The following is a 20,362-nucleotide window of genomic DNA, read 5'->3' on the forward strand; positions in this document are numbered from 1 at the left end:
CCCTATCGTATCAGAAGTGTAAGAAGTAGACAAACCCCGGCTGAAACAGACCGGGGACTTTGTCTTCGCAACTCTCCTGCCAGAGGAGAGGAGTTCAATGTCTGAAGATCTGACTGCGAGATTTACAGTGGAATTATCAACGCCCCAGCAGGAGTGCATGTTTTGACAAATTATCCTCCTTTGCTGTGCCAGCGGCTCAGGAGCGGGAGTTTGCTCACACAAAGAAATAATAGCCTCCCGTTAGCTTTGTGTACACATTTTGAAATACATCCACACCATACAGCAATGAAGGTGAAAAGATAATTTGCTTGTTTGTGTTGTTCTCATAAGACATCTCCCTTGGAAACGGTGTTTTGTTGCTCTTGGGGAAAAAAAGCCCGGTAATTGGACATACGCGCTCCTCCAGCAGATATGCTCTCGCACCCCGCGGCTCCTTTTGTGTTGCGGCATCATGTGGTCCGTTAACACCCCTGATCGGCTCCAGCCGGGCCTGAATGTCACCTGGCTGGAGACGTCGTTTCCCCACATTTTGGAAGGGGCCCCTTCCCCGTGTTACGGGATCCATTCCGTGTAAATGGACCGCCCAGGGGGGGGGCAAATCCGGCGCTGCCCTCTTCATGTTTAAAGGCTCATCACCTCCGCCGGGCGCCTCTCGGAGCTGCCCGCAGAGCCGGAGGCCTCCTCTGAAAGTCTCAACTTTTATTTCCTCCTCCCGAGACAAATGTCAAGGATGCGATATTAGTGGCGGAGGCGGCGGCCCACCTGTCCGCCGCCAGTGGCAGCCAGATAAATGCAACAGCGCGGCTGGTTAGCACCGGAGGCGGCGAGTCGGAGTGCGGTGCGAGGCTCCGTGCGGTGATAGCGACAGAGGGATTTTAATCATCTCCCCCTCCCTGGGAATGGCACAGGCGCCGCACGGGGTAACAAAGATGGAAGGCAAGGCGGGTGGGAGTCGCGGCACCCGGCAGACAAACAACAGCTAGCTTCACCTGGCGGATTCATGACTAGTACCGTATTTTCCGGACTACGAATAAGCCGCACCCGCTAACTTTCACAAGACAAAAATGATCGTTCCATATATTAGCTGCACTGGACTATAAACCGCGGATATATACAGGCGTGGTCAAAAGTTTACATACACTTGTAAAGAACATAATCTCATGCCTGTCTTGAGTCTCCAATAATTTCTACACCTCTTGTTTTTTTGTGAAAGAGCGATTGGAGCACATACAAACTCTGTTTACATTTGAGTTGGGAAATTGTGTTAGGGGTACATAAAAACAGAATACAATGATTTGCAAATCCTTTCCAACTCATATCCAATTGAATGCACTACAAAGACAAGATATTTGATCTTCAAACTCATAAACTTTTTTTTTTTTTTTTTTTTGCAAAAAGCGCCCCCCGCGACCCCAAAAAGGGAATAAGCAGTAGAAAATGGATGGATGGATGGATAATTAACTTAGAATTTAATGGCTGCAACTGTAGTGTTTTACTAAGTGGAGGTGACGGCAAACGGACACCAGGTGGCAGTAGTGTACAGAGATTTAATATATATATATATATATATATATAGTAAGTATATCTATATATAATACTACTACTAATAATAATAATAAACAATACTAATAAACTATAAAATGGTGTGTGTCAAAAACTTAAGAGTATGTATGGTGTAAGACTATCAGGGGCAATAGCTCCACAGCCACAGATCCACTATTAAACACTAATATCACAGTCAAAATGAAAGCTTGTTCCCATAGGCACCATAAACTGTTAATAATGTTTAGAAAAAAGTATATTATATATACTATTATATATATATAGTATTTATATAGGTGTGTGTGTGTGTGTGTATATGATGGATATGTGTGTATTTTGGGTATATGCATGTGTGTATGTATGTGATTATGTGTGTATATATATGTATTGTATATATATATATATATATATATATATATATATATATATATAAATATATATATATATATATAAATATATATATATATATATATATATATATATATAAAGTGCATATATGTGTGTGTTGTGTATGTATGTGTGTGTACATATGTATATATGTAAGTGTGTGTGAAATTAAATGTATTATATATAGATAATATATAGCATCCACGCAGCAACCACTGAATTGAATTATATTATATATATATATATATATATATATATATATATATTATTTTATTATATATTGTATATATACATTGTATAATTTTAGGGGTGCGACCTAATACGTTTACTTCTTCCGACTCCCTTTTGAGCCAATCTTGACATCTACAAAAGATTAGTCGGATATAAGGTTTTCAATGTAGGTGTAAAAATAATGTATCTATACATCTCTTTTGTATTTCATGTCATTCTTTTGTTTTGTTTGCATGGCTCAAAATAAACCATTCATTCATTCATTCAAGTATATAATTGGAGTGTGTGTTACCAACGTTTTGACGAGAGCGAAGGAACGCGGAAATCCGTAGGGCAGGAGCGAAGAGACAAGATCCGTGTCCAAGCGGGAGGGAGTCAAGGATTGAGGGAGGCAGTCAGAGTCCAGAGGGAGATCCAGGGAAAAAGGTGAGACGCACAGCTCACCCTAAAGACGACAGAGGGTACTCCAGGGGCGACACAAGAAAACACACTGAGAACACGGAGAGGCAGAACACAGGGAGAGCCGGATCGCATAAAGCAGGATGATCGCTTACTGTACCTCAATTGGGAACTAAGTTCCCGCGAGGATCCCTGGGTCCGCTGGTCTTTTAAGCAGCTCACATCATCAGTCACAGGTGTGTCAGGCGTGGACTGCCACCGGCTGCAGCGGGGAGTGGGCGTGGTCTGCTTAATGAGCGCTGGGGCGTGTCTAGAGTGCGCTGTCAGCGGGTCCTCTGGGTGGACCCGCAGCGGAGGGAGACGTAGACTGCGCATGTCCCACAACAGCAACACGTGCCAAAGTAGTTGGGAAAGGGTGTGTTCACCACTGTGTTACATAACATTTTCTTTTAACAACACTCAATAAACGTTTGGGATTTGAGGAAACTAATTGTTGAAGCTTTGAAAGTGGAATTCTTTCCTACTCTTGTTTTTATGTAGAGCTTCAGTTGTTCAACAGTCAGGGGTCTCCGCTGTCGTATTTTAAGTTTCATAATGCGCCACACATTTTCCATGGGAGACAGCTCTGGACTGCAGGCGGGCCCGGAAAGTACCTGCACTCTTTCACTACGAAGCCACGCTGTTGTAACACGTGGCTTGGCATTGTCATGCTGAAATAAGCAGGAGCGTCCATGATAATGTTGCTTGGATGACAACATATGTTGCTCCAAAACCTGTATGGACCATTCAGTATTAATGGTGCCTTCACAGATGTGTAAGTTACCCATACCTTGGGCACTAATACACCCCCATACCATCACAGATGCTGGCTTTTGAACTTTGCGTCTACAACAATCCGAATGGTTATTTTCCTCTTTGTTCTGGAGGACACCACGTCCTCTGTTTTCAAATATAATTTGAAATGTGGACTCATCAGTCTACAGAACACCTTTCCACTTTGTATCAGTCCATCTTAGGTGAGCTCGGGCCCAGCCAAGCCGGCAGCGTATCAGGATATTGTTGATAAATGGGTTTTGCTTTGCATAGTAGAGTTTTAACTTGCCCTTACAGATGTAACGACGAACTGTAGTTACTCACAGTGGTTTTATGAAGTGTTCCTGAGCCCATGTGGTGATATCCTTTACACACTGATGTTGGTTTTTGATGCAGTACCGCCTGAGGGATCAAAAGTCCGTAATATCATCGTTACGTGCAGTGATTACTCCAGATTCTCTGAACTTTTTGATGATTTTACAGACTGTAGATGGTAAAATCCCTAAATTCCTTGCAATAGCTCGTTGAGAAATGTTGTTCTAAAACTGTTTGACAATTTGCTTACAAATTGGTGACCCTCGCCCCATCTTTGTTCGTGAATTACTTAGCATTTCATGGAAGCTGCTTTTATTCCCAATCATGGCACCCACCTGTTCCCAATTAGCCTGCACACCTGTGGGATGTTCCATATAAGTGTTTGATGAGCATTCCTCAACTTTATCAGTATTTATTGCCACCTTTCCCAACTTCTTTGTCACATGTTGCTGACATTAAATTCTAAAGTTAATGATTATTTGCAAAAAAAAACAACAACATGTTTATCAGTTTTAACATCAAGTATGTTGTCTTTGTAGCATATTCAACTGAATATGGGTTGAAAATGATTTGCAAATCATTGTATTCCGTTTATATTTACATCCAACACAATTTCGCAACTCATATGGAAACGGGGTTTGTATAAGCCACAAGGTTCAAAATCCAGGAATAAAGTAGCAACTTTTACTTCTGGCCATGTGGGTGTTAAGAGATGGGGTTTTTTTTATTTTAGTATTATTTTGAGGATTATTGGCAGCATTCAACACGCCAAGATCATGTTATACGCTCTGCTTCTTCCTACTCCTTTTCAGACCTTCTCCCCATTAGTGAGGAGAGTCATTTATCTCCCTGCAGGCTGCACACCGCCCGCTCGCGCCCGTCATCCAGTGCAGGTGTTATTAGAATCCAGCACCTCAACTTCCTCAGAGTCTAGCCGGTGGAAAAAGTTTTTCAAGCGCGCATTAAGGGGTGCCGGGTTTTGTGATGCAAGGCAGTAAACAGGGTTCAGCAGGCGCCCAAACAATAGTGCTGCTCTTTAATTGGCTTGCAAGGTGGAGGAAGCGGTGCACACAACTCGTGGATGGAGGAGGTGCACAAAAAGAGGCCTTGTTTCTTATCATTAAGGCATCACAAAATGGACACAAAGGAAACAACCCGATGTCTGTTTATTTTAGGACGCACCACACAAACAACCAATGTTTGTGTCCATTTTAAAGGCGCTTATTGGAATGGGTGTATTTTTAAATGCAGTCGCAATTGATCTATCAAGGGCATTGGTTCGTGCTTCCTCATTTTCTCTCAGATTTAGTTAAATGCTGTTTCCTTTAGCAGAGATTTTCCGCGAAAATATTTTCTAAAGATAATCAGATCCATTCACCCTGAGACGGATTAAAATAATGTCAAATGTGCCTAAACGTAAAACCGATAGTACCACTAATTTTCCTTTTACTTTTATATTTAATTGACTTCCTAATAATTAATTCACTTATCTCTGGAAAAAAAATTGTGTGTATATATATATATATATATATATATATATATATATATATATATATATATATATATATATATATATATATGTATGTATGTATGTATACATACAGTGGGGAAACAAATATTTAGTCAGCCACCGATTGTGCAAGTTCTCCCACTTAAAATGATGACAGAGGTCTGTAATTTTCATCATAGGTACACTTCAACTGTGAGAGACGGAATGTGAAAAAAAAAATCCAGGAATTCACATTCTAGGAATTTTAAATAATTTATTTGTAAATTATGGTGGAAAATAAGTATTTGGTCAACCATTCAAAGCTCTCACTGATGGAAGGAGGTTTTGGCTCAAAATCTCAGGATACATGGCCCCATTCATTCTTTCCTTAACACGGATCAATCGTCCTTTCTCCTTAGCAGAAAAACAGCCCCAAAGCATGATGTTTCCACCCCCATGCTTCACAGTAGGGGTGGTGTTCTTGGGATGCAACTCAGTATTCTTCTTCATCCAAACACGACGAGTTGAGTTTATACCAAAAAGTTCTATTTTGGTTCATCTGACCACATGACATTCTCCCAATCTTCTGCTATATCATCCATGTATCCATTTTGGTATAAACTCAACTCGTCCTGTTTGGAGGAAGAAGAAAACTGAGTTGCATCCCAAGAACACCATACCTACTGTGAAGCATGGGGGTGAAAACATCATGCTATGGGGCTGTTTTTCTGCTAAGGGGACAGGACGATTGATCCGTGTTAAGGAAAGAATGAATGGGGCCATGTATTGTGAGATTTTGAGCCAAAACCTCCTTCCATCAGTGAGAGCTTTGAATGGTTGACCAAATACCTCTTTTCTACCATAATTTACAAATAAATTCTTTAAAATTCCTACATTGTGAATTCCTGTTTTTTTTCACATTCTGTCTCTCACAGTTGAAGTGTACCTATGATGAAAATTACAGACCTCTGTCATCATTTTAAGTGGGAGAACTTGCACAATCGGTGGCTGACTAAATACTTTTTTGCCCCACTGTATATATATATATATATATATATATATATATATATATATATATATATATATGTATGTATGTATGTATGTATGTGTGTGTGTGTGTGTGGAGCGAATGCAGGCTGGCATGCTGTGCCGCTTGCAGAGAGGAGGAGCTTCATGTGCGTATTTACATTACAGTAGAGTGCATTAATAACATACCATGTCGATTGTTACACTTACTGCTTTAGTCAGATGGGAGAGAGTGAAAATCTTTTATAATTTTTAGTCTTGTCAAAACACTCCTCTTACTCCGGCTTCACATTAAAAGCGCTTCGTATCACATCCGCTACAGTAACACAATGAAACAACTATTTCATTACGATTATGCTTTGACTGTCAAAATATAATCTGAGATATTTCTACCTACATGAATGTTAGTACATCAGTTGAGGGATATTGTCCTGCAGCAAAACAAATATGATTAACTTGTACAACATGTAATGTACATCGGGAAGCATGTATTCAGGTAGAAATATCACACACTACATTACCAAACATCTTAAACAAGAAAGCATGATCGTACCGATCCACATTTTCCGTTAATAATGCATGAAATATATCTTAAAATGTGTTTTCTGGCGATACCAACTTTGACCACAGTGCCAGTTGCTGTATAGAGTGGCACTTTCCATCATTTCCAGCAGACTGCATGGCAAAATCCACTGCACTTTAACTATTTATTTGGATGTTTATTTTTTCACTGCAACCTAACTGTTTATTTTTTTCCAAGTTAAGGCTTATTTATCTACTGCCATTCCACTCTTTATTCATCTTTCATTGCCATATAACTGTTATCAATTCATTTCCATTTAACTGCTGATTTGCCTTAAACTAGGGGTCCCCAAACTTTTTGGCTCGGGGGCCACATTGGGTTAGAACAATTTGGCCAGGGGCCGGGCTGTGTTCATATATATATATATATATATATATATATATATATATATATATACTGTATATATATATATATATATATATATATATATATATATATATATATATATATATTAACACCATGTGGCTACAATAAAAAACAAACAAAGGACAATATAAAAAGTGGCACTGTTTTTACAGTATGTATATATATATATACATATATGTATGTATGTATGTATTCATGCATGCATATATATATATATATATATATATATATATATATATATATATATATATATTAACACCATGTGGCTACAATAAAAAACAAACAAAGGACAATATAAAAAGTGGCACTGTTTTTACAGTATGTATATATATATATACATATATGTATGTATGTATGTATTCATGCATGCATATATATATATATATATATATATATATATATATAAATATATATGCATGCATGAATACATACATATATATATATATATATATATATATATATATATATATATATATATACATATATATATATATATATATATTTCTGCCGCACTAATTGACTGAAAGAGCGCGCACTTGCCGCTAATGATGTCACATTATTGATGAAAAATGCATTTTTGACAATATGATTTGCCTGACCGGCTACGAGAAACCGAGAGTAACAAGAGTAAAATGGATTAGAAAGGACAGATTTGAAAAAATTAAAATAAAAAATAAATTTAAAATCTTTCTTTTTTTTTAACTTGGGACTCCCCGCGGGCCGGATTTTGGACACTGGCGGGCCGTAGTTTGGGGACCCGTGCCTTAAACCACAACGCTGCTGTATAAGATTGCTCAACAGAGTTGTGTTATGTTGTAAATACACTGACAATAAAGGTACCCATACAACCATCCATCCATCCATCCATCCATCCATCCATCCACCCATCCATACATTTATCCATCCATCCAGGAATAGGGCCATATGAATCCCTTCCCTACTGTAGTGGTACCTCCGCTTCTGTAATGCAAGTCGTAACTCAAAATACCAACTGTTTAAAACGAGAACCAAAACTTTAGATGTGAAATATTGTATGAAAAACAATGTAATACAATTTTGTACAAAAGCGTAGAGTAGTTTTATTACGTAATAATAAAGTAATGCATTTACCTGTGTATATATTATTCAAGCTGCTTCTCCGTCAACCACACCACCAGCAGCTTTTTCATATTTTCATGGTTACATGTTCACCACTTAGATATATATATATATATATATATATTTTAATGTAATTTGGATTAATGACTCATTGTTCTTCAGTGGGGTACAAATTAGCAGCACTTTGCTTCAACTGCTTCGCCAGTTTAGCTCGCTAAACACTGGGTCATGGTTTCAGTGATTTATTTCTTTAATTCAATGGATATCATCTACTTTTTCTCCTCGATGCGGTCCTTCACAGTTATCTTGATTTCTAGCTATGGGCTGATGCTAGCGAGTAAGAGCAGATGTTTTGGCTGTTCTCGCGGGGTAATCGGTGACATTTGCTGTGCCAACTAACAGCGGTGATGCTTGTAACTCGTATTTTTGCTTGCAACTTAACAATTCGCCGAGTGACAACACTTATCTCAAAACACTCTTAAGTTAGGGCACTCTTAAGTTGGGGTACAAATGTACTATCATCTAAAATCAATCTTCCTGTCTAATGTTAGCGAAGCAAAATAATTTTGATTTCATTCTGTTTTGAGGTTTATAAATGCTTCGGGGTGGCAGAGGGGTTAGTGCGTCTGCCTCACAATACGAAGGTCCTGCAGTCCTGGGTTCAAATCCAGGCTCGGGATCTTTCTGTGTGGAGTTTGCATGTTCTCCCCGTGAATGCGTGGGTTCCCTCCGGGTACTCCGGCTTCCTCCCACTTCCAAAGACATGCACCTGGGGATAGGTTGATTGGCAACACTAAATTGGCCCTAGTGTGTGAATGTGAGTGTGAATGTTGTCTATCTGTGTTGGCCCTGTGATGAGGTGGCGACTTGTCCAGGGTGTACCCCGCCTTCCGCCCGATTGTAGCTGAGATAGGCGCCAGCGCCCCCCGCGACCCCGAAAGGGAATAAGCGGTAGAAAATGGATGGATGGGGATGGGTTTATAAATGCTTTGTGTTTATATACACTATATTTCAAGTTCATTTGTGAGCCACCTACCTTGGCTCACAAATTAACTTGAAATGCCATCCCATTCTTAACTCATCCATCCATCCATTTTCTACCGCTCGTCCCATTCGGGGTCGCTGGAGCCTATCTCAGCTGCATTCGGGCGGAAGGCGTTGTACACCCTGGACAAGTCGCCACCTAATTGCAGGGCCAACACAGATAGACGGACAACATTCACACTCACATTCACACACTAGGGCCAATTTAGTGTTGCCAATCAACCTATCCCCAGGTGCATGTCTTTGCAGTTGGGAGGAAATCATAGGGTTCAATATGTAGGTACACCTTTTGCAGCTATTACAGCTTCAACTCTTCTGAGAAGGCTGTCCACAAGGTTGCGGAGTGTGTTTATAGGAGTTTTCCACCATTCTTCCAAAAGCGCATTGGTGAAGTCACACACTGATGTTGGTCAAGAAAGCCTGGCTCTCACTCTCCATTCTAAATCATCCCAAAGGTGTTATTTTGGGTTTAGGTCAGCACTCTGTGCAGGCCAGTCAAGTTCATCCACACCAGACTCTGTCATCCATGCCTTTATGGACCTTGCTTTGTGCACAGGTGCACAGTCATGTTGGAAGAGGAAGGGGCCCTCTCCAAAATGTTCCAACACAGTTGGGAGCATTGAATTGTCCAACATGTTTTGGTATCCTGGAGCATTTCTGAAAAACCACCCCACACCATAATTCCTCCTCCACCTCTGTCAGTTTACGTGGCCTACCACTTGGTGGCGGAGTTGCTGATGTTCCCAAACTCTTCCATTTTCTCATAATAAAGCCGAATGTTGATATTTCGGAGCGAGGACATTTCACGACTGGATTTGTTGCACAGGTGGCATCCTATGACTGAGCTCCTGAAAGCGGCCCATTCTTTCACAAATGTTTGTCGAAACAGTCTCCGTGCCTAAGTGCTTGATTTTATACACCTGTGGCCGGGCCAAGTGATTGGGACGCCTGATTCCGATCATTTGGATGGGTGGCCGAATACTTTTGGCAATATAGCGTATACATACACATATGTTTAGGATGCCGTTTTTACTAAACTGCTTTTTTTACGACAGTGATCCCCACCAGCATATTGTGCATTTCTAAAAATCTATAACATGAAGAGAGTATCCGCTGGTACATTAAATACGCGATAACAGGTTTCCCGCCGCATCTCTGGAAGATTAAGAGACGCTTATGATCTGCTTGATCAAGCAGCGACGGAGCCAAAGCAAGTGAAATTGACAAAGAATGACTAATCTTCCATATATTCAGAAGGAATCTTTAATAAGTGCCTTTTAATGAATGAGTGGCGTTGTGCGCAAAGTCATTAACTTTGAAAGCAACAGTGATTGCTTTTGAAGGATTAGCACAGTTTTCTTTGCATTTTAAATGTGCGCAGTCAATATATCTGGAGTTATTGTCTTTGGCGTCGAGAGATAAAGTTGAGATTGCAAAAAAAAAAAAAAAAAGATTGCTAATGACAAGAGTGTGTTTGGTGTGTTGGACGTGCCGATGAGAAGGAGCGTCGGTGGCAAATGTCAGACATCTGACGCCACTGTCTGATCCTCGCCTGATCCAAATCGCTCATGACGGCTTGGACGGACCGAAAATGCCGCGCCTGGCAGCCAAAATGTCTTCTTGCTTGTGCTGGTGTCTCCACCTTAACCCCCGTCAAGTGTTGCTCTGCACAGAAATGTGTTGTGACAGCACGCAGACCAGCTACCTTGCATGCTGGACGCTAAAGTAACCACTAACCTCACTCTTTTTGTTTGAAAACACATTCATTTATACTTTTTCCCTGTCACAATTCAGACACTACATTGCCAAAAGTATTTGGCCACCCATCCAAATGATTTTATACACTTGGCCCGGCCACAAGTGTATAAAATTAAGCACATCAGCATGGGGACTGTTTCTACAAGTATTTCTGAAAGAATGGGCGTCGCTCAGTGATTTCTAGCGTGGAACTGTCTGACGTGCAACAAATCCAGTCGTGAAATGTCCTCGCTCCTAAATATCTACATTCGGCTTTATTATGAGACAATGGAAGAGTTTGGGAACAACAGCAACTCAGCCACCAATTGGTAGGCCACGTAAACTGACAGAGAGGGGTCAATGGATGCTGAAGCGCTGAGTGTGAAATTTGGTAGAGGAGGAATTATGGTGCAGGGTGTTTTTTCAGGAGTTGGGTTTGGCCCCTTAGTTCCAGTGAAAGGAACTCTGAATGCACCAGTGCACAAAGCAAGGCCCATAGAGACATGGATGACAGAGTCTAGTGTGGGCCGCTCTCAGTGATTTCCAGCGTGGAACTGTAATAGGATGCCACCTGTGCAACAAATCCAGTCGTGAGATGTCCTCGCTCCTAAATATCTACATTCGGCTTTATTATGAGAAAATGGAAGAGTTTGGAAACAACAGCAACTCAGCCACCAAGTGGTAGGCCACGTAAACTGACAGAGAGGGGTCAGTGGATGCTGAAGCGCTGAGTGTGAAATTTGGTAGAGGAGGAATTATGGTGCGGGTGGTTTTTCAGGAGTTGGGTTTGGCCCCTTAGTTCCAGAGAAGGGAACTCTGAATGCACCAGTGCACAAAGCAAGGTCCATAAAGACATGGATGACAGAGTCTAGTGTGGGCCGCTCTCAGTGATTTCCAGCGTGGAACTGTCATAGGATGCCACCTGTGCAACAAATCCAGTCGAGAAATGTCCTTGCTCTTAAATATCTACATTCGGCTATATTATGAGACAATGGAAGAGTTTGGGAACAACAGCAACTCAGCCATCAATTGGTAGGCCACATAAACTGACAGAGAGGGGTCAGTGGATGCTGAAGCGCTTAGTGTGAAATTTGGTAGAGGAGGAATTATGGTGCGGGTGGTTTTTCAGGAGTTGGGTTTGGCCCCTTAGTTCCAGAGAAAGGAACTCTGAATGCACCAGTGCACAAAGCAAGGTCCATAGAGACATGGATGACAGAGTCTAGTGTGGGCCGCTCTCAGTGATTTCCAGCGTGGAACTGTCATAGGATGCCACCTGTGCAACAAATCCAGTCGAGAAATGTCCTTGCTCTTAAATATCTACATTCGGCTATATTATGAGACAATGGAAGAGTTTGGGAACAACAGCAACTCAGCCACCAAGTGGTAGGCCACATAAACTGACAGAGGGGGGTCAGCGGATGCTGAAACGCATAGTGCAAAGACTTTCTGCACAGTCAGTTGCTACATAGCTAGGTTTGGAGGTTGCCAGGAGAACGCACCTGCATTGTGCCAAGTGTGAAATTTGGTGGAGGAGGAATTATGGTGTGGGGTGTTTTTTTAGGAGTTGGATTTGGCCTCTCAGTTCCAGTGAAAGGAACTTTGAATGTTCCAGGACACCACAACATTTTGCACAAGTCCATGCTCCCAACTTTGTAGGAACAGTTTGGAGCGGGCCCCTTCCTCTTCCAACATGACTGTGCACCAGTGCACAAAGCAAGGTCCATAGAGACATGGATGGCAGAGTCTAGTGTGGGCCGCTCTCAGTGATTTCCAGCGTGGAACTGTCATAGGATGCCACCTGTGCAACAAATCCAGTCGTGAAATTTCCTCGCTTCTAAATATCTACATTTGGCTTTATTATGAGAAAATGTAAGAGTTTGGGAACAACAGCAACTCAGCCACCATGTGGTGGGCCACGTAAATTGACAGAGAGGGGTCAGCGGATGCTGATGCGCATAGTGCAAAGACTTTCTGCACAGTCAGTTTCTACATAGCTAGGTTTGGAGGTTGCCAGGAGAACGGTACATTTCGTGCCGAGTGTCAAATTTGGTAGAGGAGGAATTATGGTGTGGGGTGTTTTTTCAGGAGTTGGGATTGGCCCCTTAGTTCCAGTGAAAGAAACTTTGAATGCTCCAGGATACCACAACATTTTGCACAAGTCCATGCTCCCAACTTTGTAGGAACAGTTTGGAGCGGTCCCCTTCCTCTTCCAACATGACTGTGCATCAGTGCACAAAGCAATGTCCTTAGAGACATGGATGACGGAGTCTAGTGTGGGCCGCTCTCAGTGATTTCCAGCGTGGAAGTGTCATAGGATGCCCCCTGTGCAACAAATCCAGTCGTGAAATGTCTTCGTTCCTAAATATCTACATTCGGCTTTATTATGAGAAAATGGAAGAATTTGGGAACAACAGCAACTCATCCACCAAGTGGTAGGCCACGTAAACTGACAGTGGTGGAAGAGGAATTAGGGCAGGGGTAGGGAACCTATGGCTCTGGAGCCAGATGTGGCTCTTTTGATGATTACATCTGGCTCTCAGATAAATCACATTGCTTCACAATATAAGTAATTAATAGTACCGCTGGTAAACACATTGTTAAAAATAACGTTCAAAATATAAAACATTCTCATGCATTTTAATCTTAATTAATTTCTATGGCCTCTGTTCAAGAATTCACATTAATGGTAAGAAGTTTTGTATTTATTATTGGTTAGCTTCAGAATAACAATGTTATTAAAAAGAGTGAGAGACTTATTATACTCTAAAAATGTTGGTCTTACTTAAAAATGCAAGCATTTAGTTGTATTCAGTGTTAAAAAATATTATACGGCTCTCACAGATAATACATTTATAAATATTTGGCTTTCATGGCTCTCTCAGCCAAAAAGGTTCCCGCCCCCTGAATTATGGTGTGGGGTGTTTTTCAAGAGTTTTAGGCTTGGTGCCCTAGTTCCAGTGAAAGGATACCAAAACATGTGTCATGTTCGGTGGTTTGGATAATGTTTTTGTTATTTTCTGTTGTTTTGAACTCCATTACTTCCTGTTTCTTGGTGCACTCTCGTTTGTTTTGGTTGCCATGGTGGCATAGGATTTTCACCTGCCGCTGATGTTCGGACGCTCACCTGGCTCTAATCAAGAGACTTTTTAAACTGCCCTTGCCAGTCAGTCGGCCTGGCGACATTGCCCTTTCATGCTTAGTTTGCGTTGCTCTATTCAAGCCATAGATTCATGCTCTGTATTGTTTGTCTCATGCCTTGCCAAGTAAGTTTTGTTTATTCATCATTAGCAAATTTTGTTTCATGTCCATAGTGTTAGTTTTTGTATCCTGCGTTAAGTTTTGCCCTTGCCTTGTGCGCCCTTTTTGTTTTCACTTTTGAGTCAGATAATTAAATAGGTTCTTACCTTCACGCCTGGTTCGGAATAGTCTGTTTGCATCCCGGGAGAACAAACCCCGCAGTAAGCTGCGTAAATCCCCTCGCCTTGACAACATTTTGGACAATTCCATGCTCCCAACCTTGTGGGGACAGTTTGGAGCGGGCCCCTTCCTCATGGATGACAGAGTCTGGTGTGGATGAACTTGACTGGCCTGCACATAGTCCTGACCTGAACCTGATAGAACACCTTTGGGATGAATTAGAACAGAGACTGACAGCCAGGCCTTCTCGACCAACATCAGTGTGTGACCTGATCAATGCGCTTTTGGAATAATGGTAAAAAAAAATCCTATAAACACACTCTGCAACCTTGTGGACAGCCTTCCCAGAAGAATTGAAGCTATAGTTTTTTTTCCAAAAGGTGGATCGACATCATGTTGAACCCTATGTGTTCTGAATGGGTTGGCACTTCAAGTTAATATGTGAGTCAAGGCAGGTGGCCAAATACTTTTGGCAATACAATGTATCTGTAGGCGGTTTGTTTAATCTAAAAAATTTACACTGTACCACTCAGAATGTGTATCGACTCATCTCATTCTTTTTGTACGACATTCCTATGACCAACGTCACTCAAAGACCCAGGAGTGAGTTTTCAGCCTTTGAATCTGTCCCCTTTTTAGGTGTCATCAGAACTGCTTTGCCCAACATGGACCGGGAGACCAGGGACCAGTACGTGCTGGTCATCCAGGCCAAAGACATGGTCGGCCAGATGGGCGGACTCTCGGGGACCACGTCCGTCACCGTCACGCTCACCGACGTCAACGACAACCCGCCTCGCTTCCCTCACAGTGAGTAGCTCTCGGGATAATCACGGCAGGAAATAACCGTAAAGGAGCTGTTTGCAACTCTCCAGTGTGTTTTAAGCAGAGGTGGGTAGTAACGCGCTACATTTACTCCGTTACATCTACTTGAGTAACTTTTGGGATAAATTGTACTTCTAAGAGTAGTTTTAATTCAGCATACTTTTATTTTTACTTGAGTATATTTATAGAGAAGAAACGCTACTTTTAGTCCGCTCCATTTATTTACATTCAGCTCGCTACTCATTACTGGTTTTTATCGATCTGTTAATGCACGCTTTGTTTCTTTTGATTTGTCGGACAGACCTTCAAAGTAGGATCCATCACATGCCTGCGTTTCACCAATCAAATGCAGTCACTGCACTTTTTTTTTTCTATAAACCTTTATTTATAAATGTCAACATCTACAAACGGTTGAAAATAATAATCAAAGTAAGTACAAAAACAGTACAAAACAGCGACAGGGGGTTGTAAATTCAAAGTAATTAAAATAGAATGCAAAAAAATAATATATATATATATAAAGTAAACAAAGTGCAAAGCCATAGGCTCACTAAATCTAACTAGATAACTTAAATTTGGAACACAGCATCATCGTTTTCACAGCTTTTTGGTTGTTATAGAGTTCTAAATCTTTTTTAAAGGCACAAAAAAACGGTCGGGTATTGAGAAACTTACATTTATGAATATAAAACTTAGCCAATAGTTTAATGAGGTTGCAAAGGTAAAATTAATTTTACATTTGTTTTCAATACAGTGTAAAACCAAATATATAATATTTAATATATATTATTGTTTGAGTTGCTTAAGAGATATTCCTGGCTCTGAATTTGTTCATTGCTATTTTTATGTTTTTGTGCATTACTTGTTGCCGTCATCATTAAACAAACAGGTTACTCATCAGTTACTCAGTACTTGAGTAGTTTTTTCCCAACATACTTTTTACTTTTACTCAAGTAAATATTTGGATGACTACACCGTACTTTTACTTGAGTAATACATTTCTAAAGTAACAGTACTCTTACTCGAGTACAATTTCTGGCTACTCTACCCGCCTCTGGTTTTAAGCATTATATACCGCCAAAAAACAAGTAATGGATGATATCGGCTTACATGTAAAATGTCCAATACAGGCAGTCCTGCAGCGTGGTTACTCGTGCAAAACCGGACAGTCAGTTTACATCTAAATATCCTCCACTGAGCACAAACGCTTGGGCTTTTATTTTATTTTAGTCAAGTCATTTACAAGAGGTGAAAATGCTTGACCAGGGGTCGGCAACCAGAAATGTTGAAAGAGCTATTTTGGACAAAAAATACAACACCAACAAAAATCTGTCTGGAGCCGCAAAAAATTAAAAGCCTTATACAAGTGTTATAATGAAGCTGTTACAGAACCTGAAGGTTCTACTACGGAGGCTGCGGAACCTCTTTCTAGAGTCTAGCAGTGAAAACAGTCCTTGGTGGGGGTGGGAGGAGTCTTGTGCAGATTTTCTGAGCCCTTATCAGGCAGCGGCTTTTTTGTGTTTATGTATTTGTCAAGACGTGGACTTTGGTGTGATTTGTTTTCCCGTGGTGGAAAGCGACTGGATCGGACACGATGTGAAGGTAACGACATCTTCTAATATTAACCCGAAAAAAGAAACAAACGAAAGGCGCTCTCAGCAGAGGAACAAAACTTGGCTATTAAAACAAAAACTTGCACTAAGGCAAAACTATGGACATAAAACAAAACTTGCAAACTATGGCATGAATTAAGAAAACTTACTTGGAACAAGAAAAGAGCATGAAAAATGAAGCATGGATCCTCAGCATGAATAAAAAGGGTGTGTAGAGGGTGATGTCGCCAGGCTGACTGCCTGGCATCTACAGGCTTAAATAGTGGTGCGTTACTCGTGAACACATAACAGGTGAAACTAATGAGTTGTCATGGTGACAAAACAAACAAGAGTGCACAAAGAGTCCAAAACCAAACAGAACGTGACCACAAAACATGACATGATATGTTTAATGTACCGTAAGATTTTTTTGTAAAAAATAAAGCCAATAATGCAATTTTTTGTGCTCCCTCGTATTTAGAAAACTACCGAAAAGTACCGAAAAATATCGAAATCATTTTAGTACTGGTACCAACATATTGGTATCAGGACAACAGTAGCTATAGAAGGCTTAGTTAGAGTGGAACTATTTGAGAAATCTAACTAATTTAGTGCATTGACACGTGACACATTTTCACTTCGTCCCTTGAAGGCAACATATTTGGGTTTAAGGTTTCGACAAAAGTCAATCTTATTTTACTTTTAAAAAAATGACTAAAATCCAACAAACAATATTTAGTTTTGTTTTTCCACTCAGTAAATTCCAGTTTAAAATACTGTGTAATAAATCTGCTAGTAAAGTACACTCCGGATAACCTCAGTGGAGATAACATTTATTCAAAAGCTCTTTCCGACACTTCAGAGTGGTTGAACGGCCACTTTGCATAATTACTGCTTGGGTTTTGGGATATTTTCAAGTGCCGCATACGACTGACTATCCATAAATGCATCTGGCTTCATAAAACCCATTGTCTAATAAATTGATACATCATTCCCTTTCAACTCACTCGGGCACCAAAGTTATTTTTGTGAAAACAGCTCTCTTTTGCTTTAGAGACAAATAACATGTTGTCGGAGCAAATGGAGCAGCATTGACAGGTTAGGAGGAGCAAAAATACAACAAATATTCAACACACTTTCACAAACGTTTGTTGAAGGGTAAGGGAACAAGATACATGTCCAAAGAGACACGTTATAATTTGTTTAATTTTAAAATCCCTTCACACATTTAACCAGGGTATCTGTAGGCTCTTAAAATGTCTTAAAAAGTCTTGAATCCAATAATTTGAAATGTCTACAATTCTCCTAAAATCTCATAAAAGGTCTTAAATACGATTTTGAAAGCTCTTCAACATGTATTAACGTTACTTTTAGTCAAAACTTGAATAAGCTTCGATCTTGCTTTTTAAATGTTTGGATTTTTGAGGCTGCTAAAATGTAACTACAAAACGGAACTAAAAGAGGCTACCTATGCCGACCCGTCAGATTTTATTGAGGACCAGCAGCTAGTGTGCTGTGCGCGCAACATTGTGTCGTTAGCGCTAAGCTTAACGAACGCCCAGAGCACAGCCAAACGACTCGCATGAAAATATGACAGAGTGTCTAGGAGGGTGTCCCTTCCAGAAGGCCCACCGGCCTTGGATAACCACCCGGTTAAGAAACAGGAAAAAAGTCCCTCTATTTAATGGAAGTCAGCAACAAAAAGCTGAAAATATGACAGAGTGTCTAGGAAGGTGTCGCTTCCAGAAGGCCCACCGGGATGGGTAAGTAAAAGTTCAACGATTTAGTTGGTGTTGTTTACTTAAATCATATTGCCATCATAGTGCAGTCAACGCATATCTCTTATGTGTGACTGCGAACATATTGCAATCTACACGTATCTCTTATGTGTTACTGCCATCTGCTGGTCACACATATCATTACACCATGTACCAAATAAAATTGCTTCGAGGTCGGTAAGCTAAACCAGAATTTTATCGTACATTAGGCTTACCGGGTTCTAAGGAGCACTGTCGAGTTTTGAGAAAATGAAAGGATTTTAAAGTGCAGCTACATCGATTTTCAAATCAACCGCTATTTTAATTTGTACCTATCCTTAATCGATTAAAAAATTTTTATTTTTATTGTTATTGTTATTATTATTATTTTAAATCTGTCCTTTCCAGCCACTGAGGCAAATGGCAAAAGGCAGCTGGTCTCAAGGCTGTAAGAAAACACTTAAACCGATGTGCTGTAAGCAGGCTCTGAAAATTCTGGACAGGACATATTTTCCGTTATTATCTGCTGTAATATATTGGAAAAATATCAACTACTGAACTGGGAAATTTAGGTGAAATTTCATCATTCTAATCTGTTTTTTAAAATCTTAAACAACCTGATAGTTCCCTTCAGGAAAGGTGCTTTCAGGCCTTCTTTGTAAGGGCAGTCCAGTTTTGTAGCATATCCCTTCTCATGTACGCTTTGTTGATTGATTGATTGATTGATTGATTGATTGATTGATTGATTGATTGATTGAAATTTTATTAGTAGCTTGCACAGTAAAGTACAAATGCCGTACAATTGACCACTAAATGGAAACACCCGAATAAGTATTTCAACTGGTTTAAGTTGGGGTCCATGTACATACATGAAGCAATTCAAAAATATGCTAAAATCATGGCTAATAATTAAAAAATGTCTCTTAAAGTTGCAATTCAGGTATTCGTTAGAAATCCGCTCCAAAAGTTCAAACAGCGTAGTTTGTTAAATGCAATGTTTGTCCGTTTGATAACCAAGACGGTACATAAAAAACACATTTTAGCCAGTATTTTAGCTGAGAATTGATTGATTGGAAAAGTGCAAGAGAACGGTGGTAGGACTATATGCGTCATTGTAGCCAACATGGAAAGGTCATGTATTTTCCCTGCAATACAATCATAAGTGGTGCAATCAATTTGTTAGACGGACATAAAAAGGAAGTCCGTGTTCTACCTTTACTTAAAAAAACTATCCTTCCTGCAAGGTTGTGCATATCCCTGCTTTATGCCTCATCAGAGCCACGGAACGCTTTGGCGTGGGATAACCAGGATCAATGTGACTATATTTTTTGTACGCCACCTATTTCCTGTCCTACTAATGGCTTCCGGGCTCAGCTTTAGGATTCAAAGGCTTCTCATGATAATCCAAAGGCAATCAGTTCACCGCCAATAGCCCCACCGCTATCTGGCTTCGTGCGCCTGCTGCTCGCCGTCTCACCGGCATGCAGCCGAGTCAATTTGTGGGCTCCCGGAGCGAGAGGTTGAAGTTTGCACAACAAGTCATCAATGGCGGTTAAAACCCGCCGTTGCTGTCTCTCCGGGAAGATAAACTCACAGGGAAGTCCCTGGTTCTCCTGCCGCAGCCTTCGCAGGGTCAGGGGTTGCGATCAATGAGGCCATTAGGGGAGCTGATCAGAGTCCAGGACTGGTCCTTGGAGGGGACCAGCACGGGAGAAGGGAAAAGGTGAAAGCGCAAATTGGACAA

The 20,362-nt window shown here is 40.6% G+C and overlaps 1 protein-coding gene across 2 annotated transcripts in view; it reads left to right on the forward strand.

Annotated features, from left to right (window-relative positions):
• The window catches only part of LOC133569380 (cadherin-7-like), a 352,732-nt gene that overhangs the window by 230,825 nt on the left and 101,545 nt on the right, over positions 1-20,362 (forward strand). For both annotated transcript variants that reach the window (XM_061921665.1, XM_061921666.1), the window contains one exon: positions 15,087-15,254. In XM_061921665.1, coding sequence (XP_061777649.1) covers positions 15,087-15,254 — 168 coding nt within the window. The remainder of the gene's footprint in view (positions 1-15,086; positions 15,255-20,362) is intronic.

This window comes from Nerophis ophidion, linkage group LG15, assembly GCF_033978795.1.
Source record: "Nerophis ophidion isolate RoL-2023_Sa linkage group LG15, RoL_Noph_v1.0, whole genome shotgun sequence".
Lineage (NCBI taxonomy): Eukaryota > Metazoa > Chordata > Actinopteri > Syngnathiformes > Syngnathidae > Nerophis > Nerophis ophidion.